This window comes from Thamnophis elegans, chromosome 4 (genome assembly GCF_009769535.1).
Source record: "Thamnophis elegans isolate rThaEle1 chromosome 4, rThaEle1.pri, whole genome shotgun sequence".
Taxonomy (NCBI): domain Eukaryota; kingdom Metazoa; phylum Chordata; class Lepidosauria; order Squamata; family Colubridae; genus Thamnophis; species Thamnophis elegans.
The window spans coordinates 82,652,318-82,672,640 of NC_045544.1; the positions used below are offsets into that span (position 1 = coordinate 82,652,318).

Below are 20,323 nucleotides of genomic sequence, written 5' to 3' on the forward strand. Positions count from 1 at the left end.
TTCATTCCAAACAAATGAATTTAGGACTAACAAAATAGACAACTTGGAGAAACGTGGCTGGTTTGTGGAACCAATACATTTGCATTGTCTTTCTTCACATCTTTATTTCTCCATATTGCTGATCGTTTAGAAGAGTGCTTTTAAGCCTTTCCTGCTCTTTGAATTAATTCTCTTCTTGCAGACATTTCACCTTAAGGTAAAATGTCGGCCAGAAAACAATCAAACTCAGAGAGCACCCAAACAGCTCGTCTCAACCGAGACCCCTTTTAAGATCTGTGGACTTCAAGTCCCAGAATTCCGCAGGCAGCTGGTTTCGGCCGATTGTAACTGAACTCTTTATTAGAGGTCTTCAAACTTGGCAACTTTAAGACTTGTGGACTTCAACTCCCAGAATTCTCCAGCAGCATAGCTGGCTGGAGAATTCTAGGAGTTGAAGTCCCCAAGTCTTAAAATTGCCAAGTTTGGGGACCCCTGTCTTATTACGATGAAACGCTGTGAACAATTACAGTCGGATTGCAGCAGCCCAATTCAAATATGAGGCTTGTCCTGATTTCTAAATCGGCTTCCAGCTGTGTTGATCCATTCTTGGGTGAATTCATTTTTGGAAGGAAGCCGAAGGTTCATCAGCCGGAGGCTACAGAAACAGCCTCCCGACGTCTACCCTCAAGCCTTTGGAACGTGAAGATGACGTACTGCAGCGCGTCGGAGGTTGCGAGTGCGCATGCTCGTGGGGGGAAAGGCCGACCACGTTGCTGCGCGCCTGCCCTGCTGGGAGCAGAGAGGGCCGGGCCTGCAGCGAGCGCCATGGCCGCGGCGGCAGCAGGAGCAGCAAGAGGAGGGCGAGGAAAAGGCGCTTCGGCGGGCGAGCGGGAGCAGGCGGCGGCCTTCGAGAGCCCCATCTACGTGACAGGAAGCCCCTGTGCCTTTTCTCCCCACGAGCGGCGCTTGCTGGCTCTCTCTGGGCCCGACGGGAGGCTTCGCGTGTGGGAGACGGCCAGTAGCCGCCTCCATCACGAGTACGTGCCCTCTGCCCATCTCAGCGCCGCTTGTACCTGCCTGGCCTGGGCACCGCCGGCCGTCGGAGGAGGCCGACCGCCTCCCAGCAAGGTATTCAAAGGGTGGGCTATCGCAGCGGCGGCACCGTCGCCTGGGTCGCGTTTGCTGGGCCTGGGCCTTATTCCCGACCATGTGGAAGCCCCCATGCCCAGCAGCGAGGTGGGCCTGTCACTGAGGGCGGCGAGGGTGGAGTGGGAGAAAAGACGATGGTGGTATATGTGGTTTTTTTTTTTTTTTTGAAACCTAATTGGGATAAAATCACACCCCCCCCTTCGCGTGCAAATTGGAGCCACGTGCGATGGGAGCTTCGCAGCAGCGCTCTGCTTTTTCTTAGAGACGGAGGATCGCCCGTGGACGGATCTGCTGGCAACTTTTTTCTCCCCCATTCCGTCACCTCGGGCCTCTCCTCAAAGCAGCCCCGATTCCCCCCCCCCCCGCTTTCCCCCACCGAGATTCTTCAGGGCCGAAGCTGCACATGTGTGCTCTTCCTGGCTCCGCCCCCACCCGACGCATGGAGGATTGAAGAGCCGAAAAGAAGAAGACGCTGCTGCTTTGAAATGCGTCAGGGTTCACGCCACGACCTCACCCCTCTCAAAAGGGGATTTAGTTCTCTTTCTTCCTCCCCAGCGGGACCTTTCCTACAAATTTCGAAAGATAAAAGCATCATCTTAGGAAAAAAAGGAAATCCACGTCGAAACCTAGTTATTTGAGCATTACCAAGCACATGCTATGCTTCCAATTTGGAGGAGCCGCTTCTATCTTTCCCAATTTGTTCTTAACTTTGGCTTGGCATCAGATTCTGGGGTGGCACATAACAAAGCTCCCGTTTTGCAGCAATATGTGTACTTTTAGTGCCATCCAGAAATATGTCACCAGAAGTGGGTTTTGGTTTTAGACTGGAGTTCCTAAAGGCATCTTTTAGGTTTGGTCAACGTTTCAGCTTTAATCCTAAATGACCTCTTCTGTTACTCCAATTTAGATGGAGAGATTTAGAATGTAAAGCCTATGTACTATTCTGAGTTGGCTATCTGACTCTTGATACACTCTACACATCTACTTCATTTGTGTTCTTTTATTTTTTCATAAAATATATGGGCCTTTGAAAAGGATTTTACATTTCTTCACTCCATCAGTCTGTAGAGTTAATTGCTAAAAGTCATTTAAAAGTTATTTATATCTTTATAAATTCAGACAATTAAAATCCTTTTAAATATTTTAAAGCTTTTTAACCAGACTTATTAGTTTTTCAAGAACATGCATCTGTTTTTATTTCAATAGATATAAGTAAAGGGACAAAATAAAGTATTTGTTAATAGAGTGAGAATGTGGGAGTACTGCTGCTATGTTGAGGTTGCAATCCTATATGCATTGCTTGAAAGTGAATGAAAATGTGTAAATTGTTACTGAGAGAAGCTTGTTGGTTTATCAAAGGGGATTTAAATATGTAAATGAAAAGGAACATTTGCTGAGTAAATATTCCTGAAAAGGAAAGGATTGTAATGGAAAGAAAAGATGTTTCATGTTCCTGTATCCTACTTTTTTTCACTTGAACTTTACCTGTGTATTATCACTTTTTAACTGTTGCAGAACTTAAAAGTTTATCCAATTACTGCATCATTTCAGGCATGCAAAGTTTATGCTACCTGACAAAAATGTCATCCTTGTGCAAATATTAAAATCCAAAATTTTAATTTCATATTCACAACTCAATACAATTTTCATTATACTTGTCTCAAATAGTCAATATATTGGTCTTCATTTACTGTTGGATTGTACTTCTTACAGCTATCAAAATTAGGAGATACGGTAAATTTTAACATTTTAATGGAGGGTGACCTACTCCACAAAACACTCACCAAGAAAATTCTATGGAACAAGTGTCAAACATCTAGAGTGCTCAACAATAGATAAGAGGAATCACAGTTAATGAGGCAGGTAGTGGCGAAAACAAATATCTGTGTTGTAAAGAGATACATGTGATAGCCATGTGGAACACCAGAGGAGTAGGTAAATTAAATATTGTCAAATGTGAGATGATCAGATTGGAAATTGATCTCCTTGGTGTTAGAGTTACTCTGGTCAGACATTGGTTTTTTTCCAGTCTGAGTACTTTACTGACATTCAGGACATGATATTGGGAAAATGGATTGGCGTTTATTGTAAGTAGGAAATTTGCTATAGCAGTGAAAAAAGCTTTTCAGCTGTCAGTGACAGAATTATGACCATCAGAATTTGCATCAAGCCCCTCAACATCACAATTGCCCAAATCTATGCCCAACGACTGCTGCAGCAGAGCTTGAAATAGGGCTTTTATGCCCTGGTCCAAAAAACTGAAACAAGTGCCCAAAAAAGACATCATTTACAACTTGGATGACTTTACTGTAAAAATTGGCAAACAAGTGGAGATAGGTGAAAGGGTGAAAGGAACGATGAAGGTGATTGTTCGGTACAATTTTGCCAAGAATTGTCAAATTTAGGATCACAAATGTACAGTTCAAACAGCACAATCGCCACTTATGCACCAAATGGACTTCACCATAATCCGATTGACCTATGTCCTATTGTCCTATCCAAGTGCTGATTGCGGTTCAGATCACAAACTGTTGATGGTAAAGATTAGTCGTATTATGCAGCATCAAAAAGGCAGTGCTTCCAAATAAGTTTGATGTCTCCAAACTCTACTACATATACAATGGAGGTGAAAAATAGGTTTGATCTATTAGACACTGCTGATAAGACACCTGAACAGTGACAAAAAATTCAATCGATTATTATAGGAATTGCAGAATGTTTGCCATTTAAGAAGTCAGAGAAAAAGTGCAAGTGGCTCCCAGATGAAACCATCAAAACAGCTGAGCAAAGAAAACCAGCTAAGGCAGCAGGCAAGGGGGAAGAAGTAAGAAGAGTAAATACAGCTTTCCAGAGGGCAGCAAGAAAGGATAATGAAATTTATAGGGATGAGCAATGTAAACAGTTTAAAATGGACTACATGAAGGGTCACACTAGGAATGCATTTATGCAAGTCAAAAAGATCGGAGCATCATTTATTGCCTATAAAGGGATAATTAAAAACAAGCAAGGGTTAAGAACTGTTGTACCAAGAAGGCATCATGAAAAGATGGCAGAAATATACTGAAGAATTGTACGCAGGTAGAAAAGGCCTACCCTCAGGATGATGAGGAAAGAGATGTAGAAACAGAAGGAAGAGATCATATGGGCTACCTATAGCAATACTTAGACTTATATACCGCTTTATAGCTGTCTCTAAGCAGTTTACAGACTCAACATATTGCTACCAATAATCTGGATCCTCATTTTACTGACCTTGGAAGGATGGAATTGTGATTGTGAAACAACATTTTGAGCATTTTTTAAAATCACAATTGAAAATATATTTCAAGTTGTGGTTTCCAATTCTGATATGAATGTAAACTAAAGTAGAGAAGCCATTGACATGAACAAGATGTAAAATCGTAAGACTGAATTATGTTTGTAACAGTCAAACTGAGTGGGAAATATGTTTGAAACAGATTAATGTTATGCATTTTAGTTTAGAGGTAAAATTTTGAATGAGATTTGAAATGTTGGTATATTTGAAGCAATGTATATGAACTTTTATACATGTTTATGATCTCTGAAATCAGATATGGGTTTTTCACAGGGTGGGTTGGAGAAATTACAAAGTAGAATTCTTGTTTTTAATTCCAAACGTACAGTAAACCATATAGGAATTAAAGAGCTGGAATTGCAACTCACATAGAAATAATTTTAATTTGAAACGTACAGGAGATAAATATACTTGCAGTGATCAATGCAGAAGGACACAGAATAAAAGGGCCTTGTAGATCTGTGGTGAACAGTAGCAGGAGGAAGCAGAGTCTACGAAAGATTCACTTGGAGAATTAATAGGTTCTGAAAGAAGTGATGACTCAGTTAGATATAGAAGAAGAAAAAGGAAGTTATTTAAAAACTCATTAGACAGTTAATGTTGCAGAAATATGTTATTTCTATTACTAAAGCAAAGCACCTTTCTTGGTTGGGAAAAAAACTGGATTTGAGTATTTTGAACTGCCTAAGTACTATTAATAAGGATGTTATTATATCAGATTAAATCAATATTTATGGTCACTGATCATCATGCATGATGAATGTTCATGTTTGCTCAGCAGAATTGAAGGTTCTTTATATTAGCTGGATTTTAACAAGATAAAGATGACTGTTAGGTTTGAGCTTGGATTATGTTGATAGAGCAATTCAGCACTTTTTTAAAAGTGTACATAGGCATGCTGATTCTGTGTTTATACTCCCTGGCAATTTTCAATATGCTTTTATTTCATATCTCTTGTAAAATAGTTATTTAATATCCAGACTATTTTAACTATTTTATAGGAAGGTCCTCAAAGGAAGAAGAGGAAATCTGAAGTTGTAGAAGCAGCTGAACAGTTAGATCTTTTGGCTATTGGTACTGCTGTTGGTGGCATTTTATTATACAGCACAGTTAAAGGAGAATTACAGAATAAACTAGTAAGTATGATGTTTAGCAACATTATTTTTCTGTTAAGAGACAATTGATTTAAAGTTATTAAAAGCTGAGGTGGGCAATGTCTGGGATAGCAGTGGTTTTTTTTTAATCTGTCTGAGGCTACAGAGTGGTGGTAACACTAGCAAAGTGGTTGGAATTATTTATTTAGTCCTTCCAATGTGCTAGGAGTATTAACAATGTAAAAAAAATACTCAAAGATATTTTTCTTTCTGGGAGAAGTTAGGAGACATAAGGTGGAAATAAAACTGGTGCTTTCAGAAATAAAGCAGCTTAAGATAATGACTTTGCCTCTTACAATCTTTCTAGTGGTACAAATGGGTTAGTTTGGGAGGGCAATTTTAGGGGATTTAAAGGTGATTGTAAGTCAAGGACCACCTGTAAAGCATTTTGGTCACAACTGGTTTGATGAAAGTATCATACTTGCTAATAACTTTTCTTTTTACCTAGAATGGGCATGACAATAAAATAAACTGCATACGGTGGCATCAGGACAATGGTTGTTTATATAGCTGTTCAGATGACAAACATATTGCGGAATGGGACGTGCAGACATGTAAAGTAAAATGGTGAGTCTGGCCTAGTATAGAAGTGTCACCAAATTTCTGTTATTCTAGGTCGTGATAGGTCAGATATGACTTTGTGACTAACAATAAAAATCCTCAGATCAATTTATCTTAGGTAGAATTAAGTAATGTGTAAAGACTGTGTAATGTTTTTTCATCTCCAAATGCTAAAATGAATATTATTTGATTATTAAATAATATTAAAAGAAAATTTACAAAACAATGATAAAATAACATTACGGATCTTACACTGTCTCAAACATATAGCAATCCCATTAAGAGACTGCCTCTCAAGGTAACCCAAGGCCTAGATTAAGAATCAGTTTTTAAGGGCTTATTTGAACAAGGCCAGGTTAGGGGTAGTACAAACTTCTGGGAGGGATAAAGGCAGGCCTTCTAAGTCCCATCAGATGATAAAGCTTAATTGAATACCCTGAAGCATGTCAGTTCTGTTAGAAAACAAGATCAGGAGACAGGTAGTCCCTAAGAATCTCAGAATTAAAATAAAATCGAAAGAAATAACTTACAACATTTGCAATCACTGAGGAAATTCATATCCATTCATCCCCATACACATTCTTATGGAAATTTCTGAATTAGTAAAATTTGATTGCTTTTTCTTTTAAAGTGTTTGGATCCTAATTTAATTTTTACTCAGCAGCCCAATTCTTTTATTTAAATTTAGAAATGTTTTCAATCCAATGGAACAAATAACTAACACATCTTGCATTATAATGTAATGATATGCAAATATTTATGGGCTATTAGAACTAGAACGCTAATATTTGATTTTTAAATCTAGGTGTAAGAAATATTTGCTTGAAAGGGAAAATAACTTAAAATTGCATGAGAAAAAAGTCACATTACACATAGCATCTTTTTGAGATGTAATATAAAGTCCAGGACTAAAACTTGAACCCTTTCCTTTACTGCTTATAAAAAGTAAAGATCATAAACAGATGGTATATAAACCACTTTTTATAAGCAGTAAAGGGAGAAAATTGTATAGAAATTATTCTTCAAAGTACTGGTTATATGTACGGAATAAAACAATTAACATCTTGCCTAAACAAGCTGGCCTATTTCATTTATTAATTTCAAAAGTGCAGTCTTCAAGTAAAAAATACCCTGCTGTGATGATTTCCAATTGGTTTCACTCACTTCTGATACCTAGTGAGGATACTTTTCTCTTGGCTGTCTGAGCAGGCTGTCTTCAAGTGAAAATTTAATATATTAAAGCTTACCAAATACCATGGTAAGTACATAGTTGGAAAAGTCCAGAATTAAACACATTTTTCTTCAATTTCTCAGTTAAAATAAAAGTTGCTTTAACATATTTTTAAAGATAATGAAAATAGACACATAATATTTTTTCAAACTTCTCTATATAAACTATAACAAATGGGATTAAAACATTCCTAGATGTTAGAAATCCAATTACCAGACTTTGGTATCACATGTATTTCCAGAAATGTCTTGGGGCCCTACAAAGGCCCTACATTGAGAACAGCATTACCTTTAGTTAAATGGAGTGGGCATGTATAAGAGTCATTTTGTTAATAAGCATAGTTTTCAAGGCAGTCATTGTGTGTACATGCTCTCAAAATTATGAATGTTCTTATCCAAATAGCTTTGTCATGGAAAAGTAGCTTAACACGTGCTTTCACTCTTTAGTTTAATTTTTCTGGCTGCTCAGAAGTAGCCAATTTCAAGGAATATTTTGGGTTTAGATTCTAAATCAAAGTCTTAGTGATTTAAGACATTTAAAGTCCCGCTTTCCAACTTACAGAGTTATATGTATTTTCTTTTAGCCTTTGTTAAATAAATCTGTATTACAGTAATTTTTAATTCATTTTTTCTTAAATTCCCTAGTAAATGGAAAGCAGATAACAGCAGTGTGAGCTCATTGTGCATCAGTCCGGATGGAAAAGTACTACTTTCAGCAGGTCGAACTATCAAACTGTGGGACTTGGAGACCAAAGAAGTCTATAGAGTATGTATTCAGGGACACAGTGAACCGAAATGATCTTAACTCCTTAATCAATTGCTTTACTTCGTTTTGTTTAATAATATCATTAGCATTGTTGGAGACTGCTGGACAGTTTGCTGTGATGATACTTTTAAAAGGTGGTTTCAGATGGCTGACAGTTGAATGAGGACATGAAATTCCTTGGCTGTGTCTGAGCACTGCCCCATAGCAGCATTTGACAATGTTAATCTGAATTCCTGTAAACACTATTGCTGTACACAACGTAACAGGAATAATGTCTGGTTTGGTGTTTGTTAATTATGAAAGCATTAATGATAGTTAAACCCGCTACTTTGGAAAAAATAATTATTTTTATCATTAGTGTTTTATGATAACATTGAACATGAGCATACTCTATGTATCGTATCATTGGATTAAAATGTTTACCAGTTTCTTGTTATTCTTAGACATTTAGTTGATTTTTAAATCCAAATCCTATTTAATATTATCTTCCGTTGAAATCTGAAGGAATAATTGGTAGAATCAATTTATCACTTTTTTGAGTGATAAAGACTGAGTCTACTGAAATTCAGTGTTTGAAAGCCTTGTTGCAGCCCAGGAGAAGTAATTTCATTCTTTGTGGTAGAAAATAAATTATCTGTCAAGGTTCCAACTAATGAACCCAAGCAATTCAGCACTTTGAGACTTTCAGCTTTCTTAAAGAACTGTTTTGTTGAGTATATCATTTCTGCACGAATGAAAACAAAACCAGTTCTAAATATTTCCTGCAGTTTCAATATAATTAAAGAATAGATAATTCCCTCCCTTAGGGTCATAGGCCACAGTGTACAATTAGGTATTCTGGTATCTTGGCAACTCCCCCCCAGTCTCTGGCCAGCACCTGTTGGGATGACCTTGGTTCCCACAGGATGATCTATGTTGCTGTCTGGTCTGACATTCCAGACTTCCCACCTCCCAAGCTGAGAAATGGAAAGATAGCTGCGTCTGTTGATAGTTGATAGTATCAATTTTTCACTTTTTATTTAGCTCGACAGAAAACTTAAATTCCTGATTGTGATTATGTTTAAAAAGAGTTCCCTTCCATCCATATTGCTTCTATTTTGAAGCTAAATTCATTCTCTACTTTAGGAAAAATAAGTTTCTTGTGTGACACTAATTTAGGGATAATGGATTCTTGTTGGGATACAGAATCTCAACTTTGAATTTTTCTATGCATTTTAAACACTATGTCTTCCTGATCAGTCTAAATGACATTTCTTGTTCAGCATTTCACAGGACATGCTACAGCAGTCTCAATGCTTAGGTTCATCACAATGTGGCCTCCAGCTGAAAATCAACCTTTTGATGGAATTACAGGCCTCTATTTCTTATCTGGAGCAATGCATGACCGGTTACTCAGTGTGTGGTATGTATTTTTTTCAAACTCTTAACAATCACTGTTTGATAATAATCTTTAGTCCAAAACTAAGAAATAAAAACATGAAATAAATGAGGTTTGTGGATCACTACAGTGTATACATATAATATAAAATTAACCCATTGACTTTTGCATATCATCGTAGAAAAGAATTTCTCAGCTATTCTGTGAATATTCTACATACTGCTTTCTGATTGTTTTATTCATAGCAGGCATAAAAACTGCTTTGAGAAGTTGAACTCTGTATGGGGTGTGGATAAAATGGGCAAGAAGAAGCTACTTTCCCCTTCCTAAAATGCTAGAACCAGAGATCACACAATGAAATTCAATCTTAGAAGAATTGGGACAGACAAAAGAAAACAATGCTTTACATAATTCATTATTTGTTCATACAATTCATTACCGTAAAATATAGTCTTCACTACCAATTGTCTAGCTTTCAAAAAGTGTTGGCAATCTATGGGTATTACCCTAAATGCAGTATGATTGCCTCTTGCCTCTGAAGGCCATCTACATGGAAATCAGTGTGCTTTTTGTGCAGTTGGTTGGCTACTCTATGAACAGACTGCTGTACTAGATCAGCTAGAGGTCCACTCCAATAGGGCATTATTGTATTCTTATGGTGTCCAAAATCATTTTTACTTATGTCTTTTCATTTTTTAAAACCTGTCCTGCTTTTTCTCAAGGCAGGTGAGATCAGACAGGAAAGAAAAGAACGCTGTGATGAGTTTCACAGTAACAGATGAGCCAATCCATATTGACTTGACAATATCAGAAAGCAAAGAACAGGTAAGAAATAGAGCTTATTTTTTCAACATCAATATTTTAGTGCAGTTGAAACCACTTTAGAAAAGTATGGGGATAAATTAAAAGCTAGTGATTTTTTAAAAACTGGTTTAACAGCAAATGAAAATGAATTAATGATCTCGTTTTGTGCCACCTGTAGATTTGGTTTTCTTTTCCTTAGAGCCATATTTCTAGATGATCCATAATATTCGGTATTGATTTTATATACAGTTAATCCTCGACTTATGACCACAATTGAGCCCAAAATTTCCATTGCTAAGCAGCAGTTATTAAAGTGAATTTCTCCCATTTTAGGACCTTGCTTGCTATGGTTGTTACTGAATCATTTCCGTTAAGTTGGTTGTAAGTCAAAGACTACCTGTAATATTTGTAGTTCTGTTAATGATTTCTACTATGTTAATTGGTATATTTAATTTAAAGTTCAATATGGACAACATTTGTACCTTATCTTTTGGTTTCTTTTTTGTTTTTATATTTTATTAACCTCCTTTTTCATATTTATTTAATTTTTTTAAATACATTTTTAAAATGGTGGAAATGAAAAGAATGAATTATTATCTTTCTTAAACACAGAGATTTAGATCACACATAATGTCATGGCAATATGATTGGTGATTTTCTGGCGATGTGATAAGTAAATCATCCCAGAAAAGAATACATAGTCCTTTTTTAATAACGCACGATCATAGTTACAGTTAGTTTATAAATTCCAGCTTTTTATGTCTGAAAGGGACTAATGTGTATTTCTATTTTCTTATGTACGTTGTCCAAAATTTGAACAATGCCAGCAAGAATGAAAAGGAAGTTAACCAAGAATTGCCCAAAGAATTTGTAGCTATAAAATTCTTTACTTGGCTTTACATATATTCATCTAAACTGGTATTTTCATTGAAATGAATTGTAATGAAAAGTACTTGAATGTAACGTTTATAGATACACATGAAATTGTGTTTTGTTTCATGAGAATAAGAAGTATTTTTTTTATAATCCCAGCAAAACTTTCAACATATTTCATTTGCTGACAACAAAAGTTAAAACAAAACTGCGTTTTGTTAGTTAGAATATTCAAAATGTCTGTTTTAAGTCTTGGAACATTTTGAGATAGACCGCTTCAAATGAAATATAAGCACTTTTCATCTTATTGTCATACATTGTGTTATTAACTATTGAGCTTGCTATACACACCTGCACAATGTATATAGATAACATTTATTGCAGTGGTTTCCAAACTTGGCAACTTTAAGACTTGTGGACTTCAACTCCCAGAATTCTCCAGCCAGCTCTGGAGAATTCTGGGAGTTGAAGTCCACAAGTCTTAAAGTTGCCAAGTTTGGGAACCACTGATTTATTGGATAAAAACTAAAATCATTTAATATCATTTTTAAAATTCTTTCAGTGGGTCAAAAAGTAACCAGGAGAGCAAATTAAAAATAGTGATTGTAATGTGAAAAAATATATTTATTACAGTTTTATATACATATGCACGAACATTATTTACATGAATAATAATTCATAGTATTTAATATGAAAACAGCTAATTCAATTGCTAAATTTATAATTAAATTTGCGCTACATAGCAAATTCCTTAACTAGTCTATTTTAGGAATATTGCATCACATCAACCTCCTTAACTAGTCTATTTTTTCCAAAATTTAATTAATATTTATAGAAATGGGAAACAAATGCAAGATTATTATAGAACAAGCCCAAATTATATGAATTAAAAAATCTTCAAATTTCTTATATCGCAGCATAAAAAAATCTGTTTTGCATTTCCCAACATTATTTTGTGGGGCCAGTAAACATAAATACTGTTATGATTAATGATGTTCATTTTTAAATTGTAAGTTTATTTCACATTTTAAAAAAAATACGACCTCATTTTATTGATTCTCCAAAAATGGAATATTCACGTTTTTCATTCCACAGTTGAGATATACTGAATAATATTGACAGTCTTATCATTTTTTAAATATTTCATAAAATTATTTACTTCTGTTCAAGCCTTTATCACTAAAAGAAGCTAAAATTGCAAGTACCTTGGAGGCTACTGGTCCATCCAAATTTTACTGTTTAAATTGGTGCATGTTTTAATTGCATATATTACCAGGTGTATGTTGTAGGTTAGTCCAATTCAACATGCAGTGTCTTAAACATGTAAACAACATTTAGAAATCAGTTTATTTAAACTGTTGGGCTCAAACATTCCAGTAGACATGGCCACTTCCATAACACTGTTAAGTGGAAGGCATCTTCCACCTCACCCCCCAATATGCTATAGTGCCAGCTTCTTCCTCTACTCGCAAACAGAGCTCCAGTCAGAAGTCTTGAAAAATGACAGAGGGTGTGAGCCAGTGGCATTCATAGAACCAGATAATGTTGAAGTTAGGCTGCTCTGCTTTGCAATGTGAAAAGTTTGCCATTTAATTTAATGTTGTGAGATGGAGAATCTGCACCTGAAGAGAGGTGTCTGTGTTGGTAGCTACAAGTATTGCATTGAAGACTACAACGTTAGTTTATGCTCTTGGATTACATGAAGTTGTTACTAAGATGAAAACATTCAGCTCTTTCAGGGTTTGGCAAATGTTTCCATGTCTGTGAATTTTAAAAGGGGAAATTTTGATTTAAATCAGTAATAAATCATATATTTAACCTGATTTATTTTAAGTCTCATTCTATTTAAGAAAAATGTATAGTTGGATATACTGGATTATGACATTTTTTAACTTGTTGGTAAAATTATGTTTTTTCTAGCCAGTGAAGATAGCAGTGGTATGCAGGGATGGACAACTGCATTTATTTGAGCAAGTTTTGAATGGGTAAGTTAAGAGTAAAGAATCATATTTAAAAACAAATAAGCCTGTAGAAAGAATTATTGAGATAAGTTTCAATGGTAATAAAATTTATCCCATAATAATAACCTTTCACTGGTATGTCTAAATGTTTTACAAGCTAAAGCAGGTGGCCTATGGGTTCCATTCTTTATAAATCAAGTGTGGAAGTCCATTCACATAAATGCCTTTTCTTTCTCTTTCCCCATTGCATTCAATAAGTGGCCTTCTCATACCTGTGGACTCACTGTAAATTCTGGATTCACTGCAGCAGGTTATTTTGGAGGGTGTGTGTGTGTGTGTGAAGAGAGTAAAACAAAGCACAGGAAAAAAGCATATTTTTTCTCAGATTCCATTTTCTGTGAAACTGGATGAAACCTTGCAAAATTGGATTAATTGAGTTTAATAAATTGGCCCAATTGGCCTTATCACTTTAGCCCAATGATTTTTTGTTAACATATTAGAAAATAGTAGGTACCGTGTTCCTCTAACATTCCTGTGTAGAAGTACAGTAATTTCAGCCAGTCCATGTTGACTTCCAGTCCAGTTATGATTCTTAGAGAGTAGTAGTTGTAGTTAGTAATATGAAGTCCAAACAATTTTCTCAGTTATAATGTGATCTTAGCGTAATTTTTATCAAGATGTGATTGTATATGTGTGTATATCTTAACCAAGTCCCATACAAATACTTTATATAACTTATTGCATCATACAATATTACATTTTACCCACTTAACTGATTTTACATAAGCTTGTATTCAAGCTAACCATACTATGATTATTAAATATGATAACAATTATTTCATAATAAGTGAAACCATTAAGGTACACAGTATAAATGTTGTTTATAAGTTTAACAAATTGTTTTTCTGTAGCTATTGCAAAAAGCCCCTGACATCCAAATGTACAGTCCAGATAGCAACACCTGGAGAAGAAAATGATTCCACACCAAAGCCAGTTCCTATCTTAGCAGCTGCATTTTGTTCAGATAAGGAGTCATTGCTACTTGTGTATGGGAATTCCTTACATCCTGTTATTGAGAAAGTGGTATGTATGGCTTTCTTAAATTCCAAGGTGGTATTTTATATTTATTTATTTATTTATTTACACACACACACACACACACACACACACACACAAATAAAAAAACAAATATAACAAAGGCAACAGTAAAAAAAATATTGGGTTTCTGTCGTGATGGACTCTTGTGACGAGCCGATTGACAGATGATGGAAGCAGTTAGCTTCCTCCCATAATTGGGGCTTACCAGGGGTTGTAAAAATCTAATAGATACCTTTCACCCTGGCTTCGCTGATAACGGATAAGAGCCTGTGGCCTAATGGCTAAGAAGTCTGCCTAGTATGTAATATAGCCCAGGTTCAAATCCCAGGAAGGGTATGGCTAGCTGATGAGAGCTAAATAGCTTGAAATAGATCTATACTAGTCTCCCTTTATTTATTTATCAGCACAAATAAACACACACACACACACACACACACACACACACATATATATATAAGTTCTAGATAAAATTCATTTTTTTCTAGGTAACATGCATTTTAAATAAAATTCTATATTTTATGTATTTTCTTCAAGAATTACTGATTTCAGAATAACACCCCCCCCCCCAGTAAATCTATATTCTTAACTCTGCACACAATATACAGCTACATGCTGTTTAGTAATGATATTTTGCTAGAACTATTAGGGCATAGATTTAATGTTTAAACAATTTAAATCTGCTTTAGGCCTTTCGTAAAGCCCTAAAAACCTGGCTGTTCCGACAGGCCTGGGGCTAATGAGCTTTTGTTCCCCCCTTGAATGGTATGGTTGTTGTGTGCTTTTAAATTGTGTATTGTTCCGTTCGTCTTTTTATTCCTTATTTGTACCCCCCCCCCCCTGACTTGGGTTGTGAGCCTCCCTGAGTCCCCTTCGGGGAAAAGGGCAGCATAGAAATATAATCAATCAATCAATAAAAAAAAGAACACCCACAAAAATATTAAAGCTTGTTTTTTGTCAACCTCATTTAATAGACTTTGAATACTATGGAAAGACACATCTGCTTTGTAAGGGACATTCAGAAGACTCTGACTCTGAAAACAGAAATGGCTGTAACAAAGGTGAGATTTGATATCAATATTTGATCCCTAAGTAGCTATAATAGTTATTATGAAATGAGATGGACTTCAACAGGATTAAAATATAACAGTATCCCAGTTCTTTAAAAATACATGAATAAAACCTAAACCAGTTTGCCTCCTTTACTTGTGATAACAAGCTTATTCTGTGCTTGGTTGAGTTAATCCAGTTAAACATCTGTATTGCACTTCAGAATGCATACAAGATAGTTTTATGCTAGCTTTACTCATATTTTGTTTACCTGCATGCTTGCGTGGATGAACAAACCAGCGCTACAAGTTAGCTACATGGCTTATGATATGCTAATCCATGGAACAGAGAATGCTTATGGATCCTTGGGTGTGCTGTGATGACCTCCTTATTGGTTTCATTTTTTACTGAATTTCTTTGATGACACCTTCTCTTGGCTGGCTGAGCACATCGATTGGATAGAATAATGGGTAGAAAGGAATTGCTGTCTAAAGCATTTTGGCCTGCTATTAATAGAATATATTTTTTTCACAATTTTCTGACTATAGTAAAACTTCAGTGGATTATTTTATAGAAGGATTATCTCTTGAATTAAAAATGTGCATTCAGTGTTTGGACTGATTTGTCAACATCTGACTTTTCTGTTATTTAAGGGTAAAGTCCAAAGTCAATTTTGTTGGTTCTGTCTGACGTCTCTTAAATATAATCCATGATTTTATTGTGTATTCTGCAAATAACTTGTAGCATCTTTAGTAGTACACATAACACTGGTCATTTTCAAAGAAAATAGGACGCAGGCCCACAGCAACTACATAGCAAAGATGGAATTTTAGGGACATCGATTTCTTATGAAAATTATGTTCATTATTCATAGGTTATATTTTGAAACTATTTTCTGTAATATACATAGTATGTAAATCGTATCCAGCAGTGGGAGTCAGCAGTTCTATGTGTACTGTAAAATAGCTACTGTGGATTCATAATTGAATTCCATAAGTGATAAATATAAATGTGTTATGCTTTTTTGAGGATAGAAGAAAAGGCATCCAAATTCCAGAGAATTTATTTTTTCATAATGTTTCAGTGCAGATTAAATACAGATAGTTCTAGACTTATAACAATTTGTTTAGTGACCAAAGTTACAACGGCCCTGAAAAAAGTGATTTTTGACCATTTTTCACACTTATGACTGTTGCAGCATCCCCATGGTCACATGATCAAAATTCAGATGCTCTTTAATTGACTTATGTTTATGGTGATTGCAAGGGTCATGTTTTGACAAGCAAAGTCAATGGGGAATGTAGATTTGCTTAACTGTTACTATCTTAATAATTGCAGTGATTCATTTAACTGATAAGAAAGGTCATAAAATTGGGCAAAAATCAGTTAACAAATGTCTCACTTTGTGACAGAAATTTTGGGCTCAATTCTCATAAGTTGAGGACCACCTGTATAGGAAAATAATTGAAGGCCTTATGAATTTTGCTACAAAAGGCACAAAAATATTTGGAAAGGTGAAGCATATTTTCATCAAATTTTCACCCATTTAATCAATATATACCTAAAGAATCCCATCAAAATTTATTTAGCTTTTATCTCCTTGTTGGAACAAAACCATTATTTGAACTATAAAATATTGATCTTCTGTGTTTGAATATGAACTATACAATTGCATTCTCAATTATTAATTATTAATGAGTTCAAACTGTGTGTGTAAGTATATCAATTGATGAAGCATTGATAGATGTTTGGTATTTATGTATGCCTTAATTGGGCTCTCAAATTTATGATTATGAAGAAATATGCACTCTAGTAGGGGAATTTGGGGGGAATTTCTATAGGATTGTAAATTGTCATATATGTATATGAATTAGCTGTTCAATGCAATTTTTACAAAAAAAAGTTTTGAGTTTTAATTAAATTATTTGGTTCAGGTGTTGAGTTTGATAAAAAATATTAAATACAGAACGTAGTAGTACTTGAATACATATAAATATCTTTCTTCCATTTAAAATTAGGTGAAAACTCCTGTAATCAACTCAGAGGTCAAAACATTAGTGCCTGGGATTCCTGGTCATAGTTCAACTGTGAAATCTTCAGTATGCAGGGATAAAAATAAAAGGAAGTCAGATGGCAAAGAGGTAATTATTCTCCATTCAGTATTATACATTCAGTATAATACATTCAGTATTTAACCCAAGCCAATTGTTGATATTAATCATCTGCTTTGTTATGCTTTATACTCTGAATTAGACTTACATTTTTTTAAAATATAATTTTCAGGCTGGGTTCTGAGAATTTTTATTTTGCTCAGAGAGGAAATACAGACTTTACAACACATTGATTTTTCTGAAAGAAAGTGTTCCCACCACTGGAGAATATTAGGTGATTCTAAACATTGTGTTTTTTTCATGTAGGCAGAGGCAAAATCCAAGGATGTAATTTCACATGAACAAAGTAGGTGGCCCAAAATATTGAGAGAAACTTCTGTGCCTGTTAAGCCAATGCCATCCCTTTCTCCAGTGGGAAGAAGGTCATTACCCTCTTTTATCCACTTCTGTTAATGGAAGGAGAACAGTAGAGTAAGCCTGGCTCTAGATCCAATCGTTGTTTAGAATAAGAAATTCAAAATACAACATACATAAGAAAGGTGGTGTGTAGATCAATAACTGAAGAGTCAAAACTGATTTTTCGGTTAAGTGACAGAAATGTGCTCTGTGATGGAAATGAGATTTGCATCAGCAAAGCTTGACCAAACCTCTTCTCTTTGTATGTATTGGATTACAAGTCCCACTACCTATAGCTAGAATGAAGACTGGATAAAATTGTTGAACATCTACCATTACTCTTGTTTTTGAGGATTGGTTTTCTGAATTCAGACATTTAACCTCAATTATCTCTGACTCTGAATTTTACCATATCCTTAAATCTGGAAGCACAATTCATTTTGTTACATGCAGTTATAGTATTATAAAGGAGAGATGCTTATCACAGGTAGCACAAAATTGCTAACTTCTTGTGTATTTTTTTTAATGTCTAGGAGAGTATTGAAGATCGCCTTAGCGCTATGGATATTGATGTGATGAAAATAAAACAGCCATCCGGAAGCCTTCCACAAACTGATAATTTTGCAGTGCTTTTGGTTCAGGGTTTGGAAAGCAGTGATCCTGTGATTTTAAATGTAAGTATTAAAAGTAATACGATACTTGGGGAGGATCTCTATAACATCGCAAAATTATCAAAACTTGAAATTTCATTATATTTGGAATGTTGCAGTATTTTGTGTCTTTATGATAATGTAGTAAATACTATAAAATAATGACACAGAAATCTTTTAATAAAGAATTTTGAAGGACTTTATTTCTTACTTATCTAAATGATCTAAATTAGACATGTGAGTTTTCAAGCTCAACTATATTGCCTCTTTTCGAAGAAAAACAATGAAACTAAATTTTATATCTATGGTAGGTCCCCTCCGAGATCTATAAGGTCTGGGTAGTTTGGGTGTCTCCTGATAACACGATTCCATCATTGATCCCTTTCTTTTTTAACAGAAAGTGCTTCAAACCAGGAAGGAAGCAGTAATAAAGAAAACAGTAGCCAGAATTCCTGTATATTCTGTTATTCCACTACTGCATGAGGTAAAAGATTTAACATTAACTACTATAATTCTAGCTTTTCTAGAGTACCGTATATACTCGAGTATAGGCCGACCCGAATATAAGCCGAGGCACCTAATTTTACCACAAAAAAACTGGAAAAGTTTTTGACTCGAGTATAAGCCTAGGGTGGGAAATGCAGCAGCTACCGGTAAATTTCAAAAATAAAAATAGATACCAATAATGTTTTTGAATATTTATTTCAAAGAAAAACAGTAAACTAGCGGTGTATTCAATGAAATACTTCACTCACCTCATGATGCTGATGTCCCGCTGTGATGATGATGTCCCGTGCAGCCGCGGGAGCGATGTCCCGCCTCCTATGACACACGGCACAGTGATTCCTATCATTGGATCACTGTACCAGAGGAGGTGGGACATCGCTATGTGGCTGCTTGCCATAACAAGGAGGAGGTGGGACATCGTTGCAGAGCGGCAGGAGGGGGAGGAAGGGGAATCATAAGACAGCCCTGCATTACATTAGAACGTGAGGAGGGGGATGGTGCGGTGCGCGCTGCGCGGCAAACTGACACAGAGGGAGGGGAAACTCACAGGGGCGCTGGGCCATTCACGAGCCTCACCCAGCGGCATGGCCCCGGCCCTTTTTCTCCTCCATTTCGGGCAAATTTTTCACTGACTCGAGTATAAGCCGAGTCGGCTTTTTTCAGCCCAAAAAGTGGGCTGAAAAACTAGGCTTATACTTGAGTATATACAGTACCTATAGTAAAATTTAAATTTAAAATTATTGTTCTAATTACATAATAAATAAAATTTATATATTTGTAATCTAATGTATGAAAAGGGATCATCTTTGATTTTCCAAATGTTTGGCTTGCATTAAGAGTCATTGTGTAACACACACACAGAGAGAGAGAGTCATGTGATTCCTGTATTTATTGTGTACTTTTGGCCATGTATGTCTGTAAAAATCTGCATGGGTATATATGAAAAAATACAAGAAAAAATCTTAACACTGACTATAGAGGTAGGTGGGTTGCTTCTGGTAGATCAGCTTATGCTGCAAATGCTGCATAACACAATGGCATTCACAGTGAAATTTAATCCCTACAAATATTTTGAAATAGTTTAGACTATTTGAGAATTCATATATCTGCATTTTGTTGAAGAATGTAGTTTATATACAAATCTGAATGGATCTCAGTCTTTATATTCTCTACTTCTGTTTCAGCTAACAAAAAGGCTACAAGGGCATCCATACAAGTAAGCAGCGATTACCTAATATTCTCTCGGATAATAATAAATAGTGGGGGAGAGGGTTCAGTTGTAGCAGGCACTGTTTAAAATATTAAGCTGGGCTATTTTAAAGCCACGTGGAAAGGGGCGCTCT

General features: G+C 35.6%; 1 protein-coding gene and 3 non-coding genes across 4 annotated transcripts in view; all 4 read left to right on the plus strand.

Annotated features, from left to right (window-relative positions):
• Positions 1 to 738: 738 nt before the first annotated feature.
• Positions 739 to 20,323, plus strand: part of WDR43 (WD repeat domain 43) — a 28,038-nt gene continuing 8,453 nt past the window's right edge. Inside the window, exons 1-13 of the mRNA XM_032215992.1 lie at positions 739 to 1,107; positions 5,446 to 5,580; positions 6,047 to 6,165; positions 8,035 to 8,155; positions 9,418 to 9,557; positions 10,256 to 10,358; positions 13,131 to 13,195; positions 14,083 to 14,254; positions 15,241 to 15,327; positions 17,335 to 17,457; positions 18,357 to 18,497; positions 18,871 to 18,957; positions 20,165 to 20,196. Coding sequence (XP_032071883.1) covers positions 805 to 1,107; positions 5,446 to 5,580; positions 6,047 to 6,165; positions 8,035 to 8,155; positions 9,418 to 9,557; positions 10,256 to 10,358; positions 13,131 to 13,195; positions 14,083 to 14,254; positions 15,241 to 15,327; positions 17,335 to 17,457; positions 18,357 to 18,497; positions 18,871 to 18,957; positions 20,165 to 20,196 — 1,628 coding nt within the window. The 5' untranslated portion in view covers positions 739 to 804. The remainder of the gene's footprint in view (positions 1,108 to 5,445; positions 5,581 to 6,046; positions 6,166 to 8,034; positions 8,156 to 9,417; positions 9,558 to 10,255; positions 10,359 to 13,130; positions 13,196 to 14,082; positions 14,255 to 15,240; positions 15,328 to 17,334; positions 17,458 to 18,356; positions 18,498 to 18,870; positions 18,958 to 20,164; positions 20,197 to 20,323) is intronic.
• On the plus strand, positions 7,291 to 7,368 carry LOC116508558. Its single transcript, XR_004255374.1, has one exon. It is a non-coding gene; the product is annotated as a small nucleolar RNA SNORD53/SNORD92 (small nucleolar RNA).
• Positions 8,266 to 8,350, plus strand: LOC116508561. Its single transcript, XR_004255376.1, has one exon. It is a non-coding gene; the product is annotated as a small nucleolar RNA SNORD53/SNORD92 (small nucleolar RNA).
• On the plus strand, positions 15,688 to 15,765 carry LOC116508560. The gene has a single exon (XR_004255375.1). It is a non-coding gene; the product is annotated as a small nucleolar RNA SNORD53/SNORD92 (small nucleolar RNA).